General features: G+C 36.0%; 1 protein-coding gene across 1 annotated transcript in view; it reads left to right on the top strand.

Annotated features, from left to right (window-relative positions):
* The first annotated feature begins 5061 nt into the window (after window positions 1–5061).
* LOC136816837 (nucleoprotein TPR-like) overlaps window positions 5062–15425 on the top strand; it is a 37097-nt gene continuing 26733 nt past the window's right edge. The window contains exons 1-17 of the mRNA XM_067073167.1: window positions 5062–5271; window positions 5924–6102; window positions 6373–6912; window positions 7284–7371; window positions 7607–7675; window positions 7852–8018; window positions 8269–8361; window positions 8780–8884; window positions 9379–9632; window positions 10004–10105; window positions 10344–10428; window positions 10991–11056; window positions 11405–11623; window positions 12051–12194; window positions 12546–12719; window positions 13211–13351; window positions 13868–13978. Of these exons, the coding sequence (XP_066929268.1) occupies window positions 5079–5271; window positions 5924–6102; window positions 6373–6912; window positions 7284–7371; window positions 7607–7675; window positions 7852–8018; window positions 8269–8361; window positions 8780–8884; window positions 9379–9632; window positions 10004–10105; window positions 10344–10428; window positions 10991–11056; window positions 11405–11623; window positions 12051–12194; window positions 12546–12719; window positions 13211–13351; window positions 13868–13978 (2730 nt within the window). The 5' untranslated portion in view covers window positions 5062–5078. The remainder of the gene's footprint in view (window positions 5272–5923; window positions 6103–6372; window positions 6913–7283; window positions 7372–7606; window positions 7676–7851; window positions 8019–8268; window positions 8362–8779; window positions 8885–9378; window positions 9633–10003; window positions 10106–10343; window positions 10429–10990; window positions 11057–11404; window positions 11624–12050; window positions 12195–12545; window positions 12720–13210; window positions 13352–13867; window positions 13979–15425) is intronic.

Here is a 15425-nt window from a genome sequence, read left to right as displayed (position 1 = left end):
AGTATATTTATCAAAATAATGAAAGATATGTCCTTTTTTGAAAAAAGAAGACATTGCATTGTTTTACTTTTGTTTTTGAAGAAAATTAGCTTGGAAAAGGATGAAATGAGTCAAAAAAGGTGGTAGGATTCATTTTCAAGGGGCCTCTGGAAATGGAGGAACAAAAACTTATGAATAAAGAATAAGTTTTTCTGAAAAGACAAACCCCAAATGAAAAGAAAATCCATTTCGGCAGAAATAAAAACTTTTTTTTGGGACATTCTCATGCAAAAGAAGCAAAAAAGTCAAAAAAACTACATGAAAATGAAAGAACTCAAATTAGCGAATGTGATTTTTGAATTCCTCACCCTTTTTCTGATAAACATACAAAGTTTCAGCCTTCAAACACATTATCCTCCGTTTCCAGAAACATTTGTTCAGCGATAGTTGCACATTTTTTTTCTCCCGTCGGCAAACAATTTTCAAAATGTTGCAAAACGTTCGGCATTTTACCAATTTGCCGTCTAGCCCATGTCTGCAGTGTTATATACCGCTGGAAAGCTAAGATCACGGGCTTTCATTTAGTAAAATCCGGAACGCTTTAGCATACATAGAAAAGGTTCAAACGGAATTGACGATCGAACCAGTCGAAACAAATCGAACGCAATCGACCGATTGAAATTCGATTGTCGAACGCAATCGAATCTCAATAGAAAATTACCGCAATTTTCAGATTCGATTGGTATTCGATTGATGTTTGATTGCGTTCGATTGCGTTCGATCGTCGATTCTTTGACTCCCGGATTGTTCATGGCATAATTTCTACGGGAAATCGAAAGTAATTTCATTCGGCTTGTGATGTTTGAGAGCTTGGATGTTGGGAACCTGCAAGAATAAAGCCAGACGATCTCAATCGAACGGAATCGACGATCGAACCAGTCGAACAACAATCGAACCAATCGAATATTACCCAGAATTTTGACCTTCGATTGAGATTCGATTGCGTTCGACAATCGAATTTCAATTGGTCGATTGCGTTCGATTTGGTTCGACTGGTTCGATCATCGATTCCGTTCGATTGAGATCGTCTGGATAAATCAACGCAACGAACGGGCTTTGACACACAACCTGCAGTAAACATGTGGGCCTGCATGATCTGCATTTTCTAGAATCCAGGCTAAAATGATTCATTATCATCTCTTTTAACTCTTCAAATGTTGAACGAGAATCAATGTTAATCAACAGAATCAGTTAGTCGAACCAGTCGAATGCATAAGCCAACCGAACGTAGTCGAATCAATCGAACGCAATCAAATCAATCGAATCCAGGCACTAATCGAACGCAATCGAATCAATCGAGAAAATCGCGGTAGTATATATTCGATTGCGTTCGGCAATTTCAATCATTCGATTGCATGAAAGTAATCGAACAGTAATCGAAACAATTGAACAAATCGAAAATGGTTGAAGAAAATGCCATGATTTGAATCGATAAGTGGTCACTGATCACCTTCGATTATTATTGATCATTATTGATTACTTCAATCACAATCGAACGTTCGATTAGTACCCTCTAGATAAGGCGGTAATCAAAAATATGTTCCATTTGGGTCCTAAAACATCTTCAAATCCAGTCGGTCGGTCGGTAGTAAATTTTGTTGGATTTTTAAGATCTAGTAAATCCTGATGAATCAAGTTGGCAATCAACAGAATCTTATGCCGCCATCTTTAATTTGCCAGACTAAATGTGCGCGCATGTGTTAACCTTAAAGCGGCCCTTATTTTCGGCCCCAGGGTATTGGCCCTGCCGTGTTGCTTGCTGAATTTTGACAGGAAAATTTCAATAAGGGTACATGAAAAAAACTTGAACAGGACTCCTTGTGGGTTAAGTAAACAAAAATTAATGATTCAAAGACATGCTCCGTTCGCCTGTGCCCGCCATTATGGGAAAGATCCAAACCTGCGAACAGCACCCAAAAAAAACCGGGTTTTCTTGTAAATAAACAGTCGGCTGGACGACCCGAACGCAACATATTTTTGATTGCCGCCAAATTGAAATCCTGACCCTAAACTTTGTGTACCCGCCCAAAAAAGCTGTCAAAAAGAGCCAAAAAACTAATAAAATTGGCCAATTTTCCATAATTTTGACCCTGAGACCAGAAAATTATCAAACATTTGCCCCTGCCCTTGAAAATGGATCACACTGGCCCCCGAGATATCGATGATTTCTGCCATACTCTGCAAACTGGCTGGTTACAGACAAATTAAGGAATGTCTTATATAATATGGCTAGATAGATGATCGAATTTATCAATTAGTACCGTCTGGAATTATATGCTCTGAAAACTGGGTCTGTAACAGGGGGTAGACGACACAGAACTTCCAAGGGCAATTGAATTAAAAAGGCAAAAAAGAGTGGAATTTCCAATGCATTTTGCAAAAGTACATCGATTTTCATCGGAATTTCCAACCACCACTGGAAAAGAAAAAATTTTTCCAAGGCTAAAAAAAATTAAAAAATGCACGTCGTTCAACGGGGGTAACAAAAATTTTCTGGGATGGCGATGGCCCATTACCGTGTCTGTCAACTGCTTTAAAACTTGGGACTATCTGACAAAACATGAGACAGCAATTCAGCCACCATTTCACCGAACCTCCAAAGTCATCTGATTTGAGTTAATGAACTGCGTATTAAAAAATACATGATTTCTCTTTCGCACTGAGTAGGCTTTAAATCGAAATATGAAAAAAATCTGTAAGCGGAACACACGCGAATGTCTAGAACGAAGAAGAACTAATTAGTGGCATAACAATGGAACGTTTGATGTCACTCACGCGGCAAGTTACACACTCGTTAATTGTTAATCCCATCAGGCGATAGGCGGTTAGGCGGCGCGGGCTTTCTCTAATTCTCCAATTGTCGTCCGGTCATTTTAAATAAAAACAAAAAATTTAAGAAGGGTACGCTATCAGTGAAAGTTATTGTGCAACATGTTATGACAGAAAGTATGATTGATAAACTTGGGGTAGTTATCAAAACAAATTTGTTGTCAAAGAGATTTAACAGTAAGGCAGCAATCACAAATATTTTCATTTCACGTCCTCGTTGGGTTTAAAAAATGAGTCGGTTGGTTGGTCGGTTGTAAAAATTTTCAGGTTTTCTTACCTCCATCATCCATTTTTGGAGTGTAATCTTGAAGGAAACTGCTAGCCAGCCAGCAGCCAAAACAACCCCGTCTTATGGGTGGTTTCAAATTATTATTTTTGAACAACACTGTGATCTCCAACCCAAAATGACGCATGTAATGATAAACAGTCAAAATGCTGCAAATGCGCTAGAATGCGCTAGAAATCGCTATCTAAAAATTGGCAATAATAAAATTTTTGAACGAAGGAAACGTCATCATCAGAAAAAGTCATCATCAGAAAAAGTCCAACAAATTTACCAACTCACCTCAATTCTACTTAATTTTTTAGAGTCGGTCAGGCGACGCAAAACAAAGATATTTGTGATTGCTGCCTAAGTGAAAATACAGGCCAGATATCAACAGTCCCATGTTTCGACCAATCGTCCTAAGTTAGAGCAGTTGACGGTATCAAAAAGTATACTATTTCTCTTTCGCACAGAGTAGGCTTTTAAATTGAAATATGCAAAATAATTCCTAGTTAAACACGTGTGAGTGGGTTAGTGTACGCGCGCTCCGCAACACAGATGTATACAAAAATCCATAAAATGTATCGTCGTATTTTTAGCTCTGTTAACTTTACGCGGGGGTGGTTTCTATGTGCTGTCTATCTATCTATATTTTAAGCATTAAAAGGTCCTATCCATACATACAAATTATAAGATTGTATAAAAATAAAAAGTATGTAGTATATAGTATATAAAACTTTAGTTCTAAGAGAAGACACAAAGAAATAATTAGCTAAAGTTGGCTAAATAAAGTGTAAGTTGTGACAGAACAACCAGCCAAACTAACATGGTTTCAGGGTACTTTTCAGGTGCCCCCATTGAAGCATAGTGCCCCCAACGAGTTAGGTCCCCTTGAAAAATTGCTTTGAGTTACGTACCCCTATTCAGCAGATAATTTCTTTGAATTGACACTTTTTTTCTTTTGTCATTCCTAAAATCATGCTCACAGCTGAGCGCCTGCTAATAAGCTTTGTTGTCATGCTATAAAGATGGCGGCTGTAAATCAAAACAATCACATTAGAAAAATATAGCAAAAGATGGTGTTGGTCGAAACGAAAGAAAAATTGGATGGGAAACTAGGTGCTGGGGTAAAAAAATTCAATAATTTGAAATATTTTGAAATACTCGATTTGGAAAATATAACCAGCCCCCAGAGCCTCCATCAAGACAGCTAGGTACCTTTAATGAATAGGTAAACTCAAAGAATTGCAAGGCATTAGCCCCCCTCTACTAACCTGGCCTAGGTCGTAGGTGCCCTTCAGATTTCTGGGGGGGGCTGATACCATGACTAGGTAGGTGTACAACAAGATGCTGAACAAAAGAGGTATGTAAAACATTAAGAAAAAGCTGGTTGTAAATAGTGGCTTGAAATGAGAGAATGCTATCCTAGGTATTGAAACAAGTTGATAAAAATAAATTTTATTGAGCGATTCAAGTCTGCTTACATCAACTAATGATATAATGACCATGCGCCTTTAATTTTCTTGCAGCTCATAAAAGAGATTATTCGCGCATCTTGCAATTTCTGGGGTATTTTTTGAGTGTTTTTGACGATTTAAAGTGAGTTTTACTCAATATTTTGGACTTCTTGTGAAATTGCTTGATTAATTTTTTCTGATTTTTTTGCATAAAGAAAGATGGTGAGAAAGGTTTTTCGAAAATTCTTTCTTGCCCTCTGTTGCCATAAAATTCCGATTTGTTGAAACGATAATGCCCTTCAGTAAATTTAAGGGGAAATGAGTATTTCTGGCGGTTGGCTTGGTATTATTTTTTTATTTTTAGTTTTCCTGACTATTGTTGCCATTTTTTCTATTTTTTTATTACACGATAGCCTTTTGGCATTCAGCATGTAGCTTGAATATATGTTTGAAATGATTTTTCTTTTAAAGATAATCGATTTAACAAAATGGAAGATGCAATAAAGATTGTCTCAACAAAGTTCAATTTGTCTGCTGAAATTTTGAACAAAGTTAGTTTGGAATCTGAACCCATTGGGTCATGGATGACTGTTTTGGGAGCTTATGTTTTGGATAATGATAGGAGGCAAGAAGAACAAAAGACAAATGAAAACCATTTACGCAAACAAAGACTTAATGCAGGTGAGGACTGGACTGTCTGACAAGGTCCATGTTTATTGGGCGAACACATTTAAATTGAATTTTTAATTCACTCTTTAAATCTAAATTTTTTTCTACACTTACATTTATTAGTTGTAGATAATGGGGCGAGAAATAATGGGCATTTATCTATTCAAAGAATGCTCACTTTTAGCTTTTTAGTTAACTTTGTCTAAAAGTATATTATTTTTGTTTAAAGAAAGTTTTCTTGACTGAGAGAAACATGGGTTCATTATAGGAATTTGAATTTTCTCTGTTAAGCAATACCTGCTCAGTGCCGTAGCAACTGGGGGGGCAAGGGGGGGCTATGCCCCCCCAATAATTTTTTTAAAAATGGTTATTTTGCAAAATGCAAAGTTTTTCTTTTTTAATTTGTCATAATTGTCACAATTGAGTGCATTTTCAAGCAATCTAGAGCTCAAATTTTCAAAATTTCCCCCCTCGGGCCAAACCATGGTTGGCCCTCGCGGTGTCGCTAAACTTCAGCCCCCCCAATATGAAAATGCTTCCTACGGCACTGCTGCTTAATCTGTAAGATTAGTAAGATGAATTAAATTTTAAGAGTCAACATTGTGTTTCAATTTTCGAATGCATCTTTTACTGTTTATCTCTAATTGTTGCAAAAAAATTTCAGAGCATCAGCTGAGTCAATTGGAGAAGCAACTTATTTCTTGCAACACCAAGCTGACCAAGTATGAAAAAAACTTGTTGGATGTGAAAACTAAGCTGGAGCAAAGGGAAGAATACATTGGTGATATTGAAAAGAAATATGATGATACAAAGGTGGAGAACCGAAAAGTTTCAGAAGAAATTGTAAGTTTTGAATCTTACACTTTAGTATTTACTGCTTCTATCTGTAGAATGTTTATTAATTTTGGCTTCATTTTCTCATTTGCATGTTTACTAGAGACTCGAGGGTATATATTATGAGGATTGGGTCGCATTAATTAGGGGTTTAATCTAAGATTTTTTAAACCTTTACAATGCCTTGATATTTGACTTCCAGTTTCTTTGCATCTTAAGATTGAGTGCTGTATCCTTAGTGTAAATAAAAGGGTCTTCGAAATGATTACTTTAATTTAGGCTAAGATGAATCAAAAGTATTCTCATTTGGAAGATGAAAAGATTGACTTTTCCGAGGTATTGGAGAAAAAAGACAAAGAAATTGAACGTTTGAATCAGGAATGGAATGAATTGTCCAAGAAACTTGCTGAATCAAACAAGAAAAAGTTAGAATTCCAATACAAGTTAGATGAAATCAAAAGCTCTGATGTACGTAAAGAATTCAAAGAGAAACGACTCGAACAGGAAAACCGAATGATTCAACAAAACATTGACCAGCTTAAGAATGATTTGAAGGAGAGGACATCCTTAGCTAGTGAATTCAAGAAAGACAACATCAGTAAGATTTTAGAGCTGGAGACTAAAAACAATATGCTTGACCAAGAGAATACACAATTGAAGAAAGTGCTTGCTGTTTCTAAGAAGACTTGCAAAGAACAGGAGAGCAAGATTGAAGATATGTTTTCTAAAATGAAACGAGCTGCTGAGGAGCATGTTGAAGCTGAGAATAATATGCAACAAGAATTGACTTCCCAAACCAAATTGGTGCAACTGTACAAGGTATTGTTTGAAATTAAGTTGTTCAAAAATCAATATCACAAATTAGGAGCCACATAAACTTATTTGCTAAAAGTAGTCTTAAATTTGTTGTAGCAGTATAGTGGCTTACTAAAGTCCTGTTTGGAATAATTTGACTATGGCAAGTGAATATTCCTTAACCAACTTCGAGATGTGTCATAAGTTGGTATTTACTACAAAGATCCACGGTTGATTTTATATGCCTTTTGACACGATCTTGCATTCACAGGTCTTGTGGGAGCCTTTTTATTGCAGCTTTTCAGTATCATGGTTGACATAATGGTTTAGCAATTTGTATCTGCAATGTCAATTTGTCTTTTTTTAATGGAATTCCTATCTGCTTCTGTTACTAGGATGATCGAGATCATGCAAAGCAGAAACTAGATGAAGTGATGGGTGCTGTATCTGAACTTCAGAATCTTGTAAAAACGGCAAATGAAGGTTGGTATATTTGTATTCTGTCTATTTTAGGTACTCTCAAGTGCGGAGGGTTGGAAAATTTTTTAAAAAATAAACAAACAGAGGGGGGGGTTATTAGGCACCTAAGGGTAAAACAAATTTTTATTTTTTAGCTCAAATTGTGTCGTTTGACCTTGTTAGAATCTTTGTTCAATGTTTAGCTTTGGAAAGGTGTTTTGTCAGTCCTATTGAACTTATATTCTCTTTTATTTTATAGAGAAAACATCATCAGAAAGTCAATTGAAAGCAGAGATCGAACAATTGAACAAAACTGCATTAGAATTGAGTAAGTGTTACTATTCGATTTTGTAATTTCTTTCAATTTGGACCATTGAATTATCCCATTTATTTAGTTAGATTGATATTGATTTGACTTGTCAAACCAAGACAAATCTTTTGAAACATACACTTGGAAAAATAATTCCAGGAAGAGTTTTTATCATGATCATATTTGCCTCTCAGATGACAAAATCAAGCACCAGTCGATGGAATTAGAAAATGCCAACGACCTCATGCAATTATCTCGTAAGAAGGGAAGTGGTATTGTTCCAGAGGAAAGTATATCAAGTCTGTCACCGATGGCTGCAGCAAGTAGTGCCATTTTGAGAAAGGGAATGACGCTAACACAGGTGAACATATTATTGTGTATCTTTTGTTTTAGAGTCCCATGACACATCAAGTATACTTTTCAAATTTAGACTTAAAGACTCATTATAATGTTATGTTTTTCTTAGACGAATTCCCTGGTTTTTCCTTTATCATGAAATTTTCATAAAGATAATTTAGAAGAAGATCCATAGTTTGATAAAATGGCCTATTCAATGTTCTTGGTATTATTCCTGTCTTATTATTTGCAACTCTATTTTGTTCTTTATATAGATATATACAGAGTATGTCAAACTTTCCGACGAGCTTGCAGCTGAGAAAGATGAAAATTCGAGACTTAAGTTGTACATGGAGCAAATCTTACAGGTTAGCTATCAATTTTTACTAATGATATTTGAAAATTCCGAATTCTCTCCAACTTGCAGCTGGTCTTCGATTTCAGTAAGATTTAGCTTTTCCATTGTCGAGTTTCTTTTCGTCATAAAATTTTGTGTTTTAATGATGGATCTATCTATATAATGTATGACATATTATATAATCTTCTAAAGTCAAAACGCTAAAAAAGGCTCATTCTTTAGAGTAATTCTAGATTTAAAAAACAACAAAAGACAAAGACAATATGTCTTGTGTTTGCGTCTATTTCATGTGAACGAATTTATCATTGATGTTATCAATTTTCGTCCTCAAGTGTGCCACGCTTGGCCCTTAAGTGTACCACGCTTGATGTATGAAATCATAGTCAGCTGACAAAACAAGTATCTGTTATCTGTTCTTTGCTTTAAAGGAAGTTGAAGAGAAAGCTCCAGTGTTGATGCGACAGAAGGAAGAGTATGAGCATGCCGTTAAAACCGTGGAAAATATGTCTTCAAAGATGGAAGAAAATGTCAGGGTAAGAAAGTTTCTCTCATTCGTCAACACCACTGATCTCTAACTATTTGACTAGATTGGGCTTCCCATGCAAAAGGAAACCTTTTGAGAGTTGACCCATCAACCATCTTGTTTTCAATGTTGGTTCAACAGTGTGATCCAAATAATTTGAAATTCAAACGTTCAAAATTCTAAAGTAGATTTAAAAACATTATGGTGGTTTATTCGACTTTAAAATCTGGACACTCTTTCTTGAGAAATCTGTGAGATGTTTGCCTATCAAATATGTAATGGAATACGATATCTGTGGTCAATACTATTTGCAGTTTTTAGAATAAAAAAGCTTTGTTGTCTCGAGATTTGATGTGATTCAGCGACTTTTAAATAATTCCTTGAACTTGGACTCAAGAAATTAATAATGGGTATCAGATTTGTTTCATTTTCGAATCCCCACGATCATGATGGCTCATTGTAAAATCAAAAGTGATTCTTATTAGTCGTCCCTAATTTATAAAGGAATGTCAACGAATGAAAAACGAACATGGCGAACTAGAACGAAATCTAAATTTCCACAAGCGTGAAGAAAAGAGGTTGAGAAACTTATGTGTAGATCTCAGTCAGCAAGTGCGTATTCTACTGAAAGAAGTTGAAGAAGCTCGTGGTGGTGTAGTCAGCTCAACTTCAGATCAAACCAAACTGTTAGCTGAGGGTGATGCTTTGAATACGTCAAGTGCAGGAGCTGTGATTAGTGAACATTTGGTCACTTTCAAGTAAGTTAGGTTTTACTTCTTTTCTTTCCTTTTTAAAATACTCTTAAGGTGCCTGATAAACAATGCAATAAGGGATGGGGGTCAGGAATAGGTTTTTAAATTCTTATAAATAGGGGGGGTGCTTAATTTACCAGGGGAGTACTTAGAAATATTCTTAAACGAGGTAGATATGGATCAAAATCAGAGCAAAAGAGACTTTCTTTTAAAAGCTAAAATTCTTTTGAAAAATTATTGACATGGTATTATAACGTTCGGGCCATTTATTCGGTACCGTAAATTAAGAATTTCAAACTATTCAGATCTTTGATACTTGAGTGTCTACCCTTCTATCTAAATAAGTAAGAAACTGACTATTGATTCCTAACTTTCAGGTCCATCGAAGAACTGCAGGCTCAGAACGAACGTCTTTTATTAACTGTCCGACAGCTGAGTGAGGAGCAAGAAAAACTTGAACAAGAAGGTGGTCCCGAAATGTGAGTCCATTTTAAAATTTGACATACATACATTTTTGCATTGAGAAGAACAAAATAGTTACCAAAATCTGAATTATGAAGTTCCTATTCTTTCAATGGTCTTTTTTTAGGTGGTTGATTATTAGCTAGGTGTCAGTTATTGCTATTAGTATAGAGGAGCAGGAACCCTGATCTCTTGTTTTTTTTAATTTTTGAGCATTTTTCTTAACCTTAATGTAATGGTCATTCTCATTTTTAGGATTCAAGAGCTCAAAAAGAAGATTGAAAATGCCACAACAGATCTCCAGAGTTTGCGAGAAACTCAAAAGTCACAGGATGAAATGGTACTCATAAAACAATTGTGCTCAAAAACACAATAATCTCCCATTTTATCATTGCAGCCATTTTCAACCATGATTGGAGCATATCATAGTGTCCCTCCTGGATTAAAGGGGGAATGGGTTTTGAGGTCAAAAGGACGTATAGGGGGGAAAGAATTTTTTTGAAGCCAAGGTGGGGGAATGGAAAATTTTCATTCTAGGCATGGGGGGACTCACCAAAATCAATTCAAAATGGAAAAACATCTGGTTTTATAAAATGATGTTGTGATTAAGATCTTAGGGAACTACCTTAAAGAACTACCTTAGGGAAAACAATAAGCGTTAAATTCATCAAATTTGGAAAATTTTCATTCTAGTCATGGGGGGGGGGGGAAGAGACCCTGAAGGACACTATGCATATAGCTAATAAAACCACATTTATCAGTGCTCTTACATAGGACACGGTTTTGTCTCTCTAGGACAATACTTTATTCATGAAGTCAAAGACTAATGTGCATGTAACGTAACATAATAATTTTCACAGCTTTTCTGGAAAATGAAAATGAAAATGTCCTCATTATTTCAGATGCAACAATTAGCTCGACAACGTGACATGTACAAAGTATTAGCACAAAAAGGTGGTGTTATGGTGGTAAGAAGCTTTTTAACTTTCATTTTGTCATCCAGGGTGTACAGCTCCGGAGTGAACCATAGCCAGGTGATGTTGTCTAATTTTGAATCTCAAAAAGCTTTTACCTGGTAGTACGGTTGGTTATCTCTTATTTTCAACTAATACCTGGTACTGTATTTTTGTTTTTGATGAATAGGGATTTATCAATATTTTTCTTGATAACCGGCTTCTAAATGAGGGTTTGTGATGCCCTTTTTCCTCAAAATAAGTACCCGGAGTTCGTTATCTTGCAGCAGTAACCCCTGCCATATCTACATATTTGAAATATTGGTTTTACTTTTCTCCTAACCTTACATATTCTTTAATCAGGGTGATATTTCGTCTACTTCAAATCTCGGCAACCAAACCCTAGAGGACGTTGAAGGTGAACTCACCAAAACCAAAGCTGAGTTGGACAAAACCATTGGTGAACACATGAAAACAAAGGAAGATTCTGTATCAAAAGAACGTAAAATGCAAGAAACAATAAGCAAGCAAGAAGAAGAACTCTCATCTTTCAAACTTGAAAACGATCGACTTACTAATAAGGTATATGTAACATTCAGAATTATTTTCGTAACGCTAGTCAACCAGCTCTTATGTTGAAATTCTTTATGTACTCAGCCTAGTAAATCCCCCCTGACAAAGACTACTTTTATTATAACAGCCAGTAAATTTTTGCCGAGGTTTATCGTTCTTCATCTTTTCTCGATTTTTAGTTCTACTAAATTTTCTTAATATTATGCTTATTACGATATTATGATATAATACTTACTATTACTGGAAATCTTTGCAATCTGAGGGCGGGATTGGTCTTAATTTGTTCTAAAGGTTTTTTTTTGTCAAAAACGAACCTCATGCATGTTCTCATAAGATTGTTGCGTGTCTATGAATATGATTTCGTGTCTTGACTGTACTGCCTCAATCTCAAATATTTTCAAGTTTCTAGATTTTCTGATTTCTTTTTTTGTTTTAGCTTTCTTTTGCCGAAGAGCGACACTCGATTCTCTCAACGTCTTCAGAGGGATTTAAGAAGGAGGCTAAAGCTTTGGAAGATAAATGCAAGAGCATAAATGAGGCTTTCGTGAAGACCCGAGTTGAGGCTGAGAAATATAAACAGGTAATGAATTGATTGAAGGTGGAGTTGCAAAGGTTTTTCTTGAGCAATACAGCCTTAGGAAGGGAAAAGAGCGGTACTTCTTCATTAGTTTACTAGACATAATTCGACTTGAAGAGAGACGGTCTATCCTATCGAACTGTTAATGAGTAGGTTAGTAAAGCTAATCATTAGTCCGTATACCATTTCGTACGAAAACCCACTGAAAACAATATTATTCTGCTAAAATTTACGTTCTTTGCTTAAAGCCTAGAGATATTCAAAACTGGAGGGCGCCTCATCTAAAACCTTGAAAATGGTGCATATTCGAAGAAGTACGGTAATTAATAATTTTATAAAAAATAACTTGTTCAGGACTACAATGATGCTAAAGAGAAACTTGTGAGTACTGAAGTCGTCATCAAGTCCTTGGAAACAGAAAAGAATCTGGTCAAAGAAGCAGAGAAACGTCTGATGCAAGAAAACCAATCGCTTCTTGAACAGCAAAGAAGCCAGAATGTCTTGCTCACCAATTTACAGACCATCCAGGTGAGTTTGGAACTATATGTGAGCGATGTCCAAGTTGTTTTTTAAGGTGTCAGCGGTACAAACCAGGGTCTTTTGGTTCGAATTTCCCTCCACTTCCCATGTTCCTTAGACAGACAGATAGCCGAGTGAACTGGAGTAAAAGCAATTCCTTGATTACTATTCTATCGACGCTAAATATTGACCCTATCTTAACAGCAGCGGATGCTTCGGTAATAGTTTATTAAAAATTAATCTGCTGTGAGAGACCTCTCAGATATCGATCTCCCCGAGGACTATCGTCAAATGGACGTGGGGAAGGAACAAGAGATAAGGGGCTCCCAGAAACAGTAACATTAAGAAAGTGATCTTGGTTACATTGACTATAAATAAAGCGATCATCACCCAGATATATTCTCGGCAGTTCATTACAATGTAAACCTGTTTTAAGCCATTAAATCAAGCAACTATTTATCTAATGATAATACATGATGCATTTTCTTTCTCTCAATTAGAACAACCTTGAGCGTCAAGAGTTCGAAACCAGGCAAACTTTGAGCAAACAAGTTGAGAATTTGACACGTGAGATGAGAGCTTTACGCCGTCAAAATGAAAATGAAGGATCCCAATTGAAGCTGTCTGCCAATACTCTTGAGGTAGGCTTTCCTTTTTATATAAACTATTATTCAAAGCTTCCTTCCCAAAATATTTCGAGCAAAAACAACTTTAATGCGTAGTAAGTACCCAAGACTTAGGGCACTACCCTTCCTATCAACTCTTCACATCCCCCATATCTCTAACAAATTATTCTTAGGTATTAAAGATATAGCAAGTCTACAACTCAAGATATAAGGCGAAATAAATGTGCATTAATGATTGGACTTCTTTCAGTAAGAATATCGTGTACTCCCTCTTGAGAAGGCTGGTCATTTCTGTCTGGAAGGGTTAGGGTTTATAAAATAAAGGAGATATTTGAAAACTTTGCAAAATTCGGAGCACCAAAGCTACAGGTTTTTGAACCCATAATTGCCCAAAATTCAAACTGTTTGACCTTCCCTCCCTCCCTTATGTCAACGATAAATAACAATTACAAACAAACAAACAAGGATTCCTCTGATCGAGAAATTATTTATTTGAAACCACGGTATACTTTATTTACTCTTACTTTACAGAAAGAGTTGAAGGAACTGAAGATCAAACTTGGCGTCGAAATGGAGAAAAATAAGACTCTCCAGAAGGAAGCTATGACTGCCAAGAAACAAGCTGAAACACTTGAGTCTAAGGTCAGAATGCGTTTTTGAATATTTATTTGGCCAGGGGGGGGGCAAGCAGTTAGTACACGACACCCATGACACTTAGTACCGTGGTGGGTCCATTTTTCAAATTTGCGAAATGCAGTTAGTACACCTATGTACTAACTGCCAAAAGGGGTGGTGTATATTTGCAAATTTGCAAATACAGTTAGTACACCTTTGTACTAACTGCCATAAGGGGTGGTATATACAGAATTTTGGAAGTAAAAAGGTGTAATAACTGAGAATTTTAAACTAGATTTCTCAGATTTTTACTGTTATCAGTTTATGACAGGTTTATGATTCTATCTTTTTTATGATTCTATCTTTTTTATGGATCTTCTTTCTAGGACAGTCAGGAATACCTTTTAACAGCTTGTATTTGAAATTGTATTACACATAACTTAGTCCTTTGCAAAAGCTTCCTGGAATTATTATTTCTCCTAGTGTTACTACTAATTTTTTATTTACTAGTGTTTTCATCAGTTTTCATTGATAAACTGGTAAATATTCACTTTGAAAAAAAAATTATTCATCAAATTCTTTCCCCCAATACTGGGACCTAGGACTTTTATCATGCTGGGGGGACTTTGCTTTCAGGGGGACCTAAATTTGGCGGGGGGGGGGGCTAGAACCTCAGTCGGAACCATGAAAAAGGATAAAAAAGATACTCTAAAATTTCCTAGTCCCAGCTAGTCCTTGTAAATTCGTACTCACTCTCATCATTGACCTCCTTAATTTGTTATATTTTCATTTGTTTGAAAGTAGTTAGTGGTAAAAACAGGTAAAAACACACCTCATAAAACCTCTCTGGAGTGTGAAATTCACCTGGAATGCACCGTAGAGAGACGCATCCTTATTTTTGGGGGTGGTATATATATTGAGCAAGGTCAAAAACAGTTAGTACACGGTGTACTAAGTGACAGGGGTGTGGGTGGGTTACAGATTTTGCCAAGAATCAGTTATTACACATAGTGTTCTGTACTAACTGCTTGCCCCCCCCTGATTTGGCTCTTAAGACTTCGATATGTTTTATGTTTTTTGTTTTTTTTTGCTGTTTTTTTTTCATCTATCGTAGGCGTGGGGCATTCTTTAATGAAATAAAGATACAATTTTGTTCTGCCCTTTGAGCGGTCTTTGAGTTCTGTTTAGTCAAAAATTTAGCCTGTGAAGAATTTTTTCTTTAAAAAGCTTTTCAAAAAATAAAGAAAATTCACGGGATAATTGTTTTAACTTGAATTAGCAAACAACAACCATACTAACATGCTCCTCGTAACCCTGGTATTTTTTGCTTAGACCGAGCATTGTGGCTGTCTGCTTTTGCTTGCCTTTTTAACAAAAACAGAAGGTATTGACGGGATAATTGTTTTAAACTTGCACTAGCAAACACCACTACATGCTCCTGGTAACCCTGGAATTTTTGCTTAGACCGAGCATT

The sequence above is a fragment of the Clytia hemisphaerica genome, unplaced genomic scaffold (genome assembly GCF_902728285.1).
Source record: "Clytia hemisphaerica strain Z4C2 unplaced genomic scaffold, Clytia hemisphaerica genome assembly, whole genome shotgun sequence".
Taxonomy (NCBI): domain Eukaryota; kingdom Metazoa; phylum Cnidaria; class Hydrozoa; order Leptothecata; family Clytiidae; genus Clytia; species Clytia hemisphaerica.
Note: the sequence above shows the minus strand (reverse complement) of the source record. Positions and strands in the feature narration are given on the sequence as shown.